General features: G+C 31.1%; 1 protein-coding gene across 1 annotated transcript in view; it reads right to left on the bottom strand.

The window, feature by feature from the left end:
• Positions 1-543: 543 nt before the first annotated feature.
• Positions 544-1,181, bottom strand: part of LOC110021929 — a 6,399-nt gene continuing 5,761 nt past the window's right edge. Inside the window, exon 3 of the mRNA XM_020720655.1 lies at positions 544-895. Coding sequence (XP_020576314.1) covers positions 812-895 — 84 coding nt within the window. The 3' untranslated portion in view covers positions 544-811. The remainder of the gene's footprint in view (positions 896-1,181) is intronic.

The following is a 1,181-nucleotide window of genomic DNA, read 5'->3' on the forward strand; positions in this document are numbered from 1 at the left end:
ACAAGCTCGTACACACGTGTGTATACGAGTAGGGGGGTAAACGAAGCGAACACGAACGAACAGTGCTCGTGTTCGTGTTCGGTTCGTTTGAAATATTGTTTGTTTGAAATAGGTTCGTGTTCGAAATTGTTCGTGAAAGGTCTGTTCGTGTTCGGTTCGATTTGTTCGAAATTAGTTCGAATTGTTCGAATCGTTCGAATCGTTCGCATTGTTCGAATATGTTTGAAATGTTCGAAATATTCGAATTGTTCGAAACGTTCAAAAATTTTCAAATTTTTTATATTTTTTAATCTGTTAAATAGAAAAAAAAATTAAATATTAATTCTCACACCACATCAAAAATGCCACCATTTTAACTTTAAAAAATTGGAATAACTCTAAATAAAATATATAAGAATTATTAATTAATTCTCAAATTATCAAAAATAATAAATAAAAAACTTCCACAAAAACATCTCTTCATCATTAGTCAAACAAATAATATCTTACATAAATAGATAATGTTCAAATTGTAAATTCATTTCAATTCTAAGAGCTCAATTTGAAATCAAATTTTAAATTGTAAATTAAACTTGCATTCACTTCCCTCAATCTCCTATACACATGTTTACTAATTAGTAATTACTACAGCTATAATAAATTCTACTCCACATTGGGATGGAAGGCTCAAATGACATCCTCAGGATTAATTCATGAAGCTCAACCATGAATCCATGCTTGCCCAAAAGCTCTATCTGTAAGAAAATGAACAAATCAACTTTAACTTCAGGCAAATGTAAATGCGTAATACATATACAATTATGTTACGGCCTTACGGGTAAAGAGAAGCCTCTTTTATAATTTCTTTCCAAAACCTCATCAAGCTTGCAATTGAAGTGCCCAGCTCGGCAAATATCTAAAGCAAATAAATATTTCAGTTAAGAGACAACAGAAATAAATCCAAACCATTAAATAAAACCAACATTAATACTTCCCCGCCAAACTGCAATATGCATAAGCTATTTCCTGCACCACAATTAAAGACATTAATATTGCACCCAAATAGATTATCAAAGCAATCAAATGAACCTTAGCAGTTAGCAGAACTGCAAGTTTAGCTATGAATGTCATTTTCCATTGAACTGTTAGCAGAATTGACATGAGGAATTATCTTTATTGCACCACAATACATATACAAATAT

Source organism: Phalaenopsis equestris, unplaced genomic scaffold (assembly GCF_001263595.1).
Source record: "Phalaenopsis equestris unplaced genomic scaffold, ASM126359v1 Scaffold000152, whole genome shotgun sequence".
In the NCBI taxonomy this organism is placed as follows: Eukaryota; Viridiplantae; Streptophyta; class Magnoliopsida; order Asparagales; family Orchidaceae; genus Phalaenopsis; species Phalaenopsis equestris.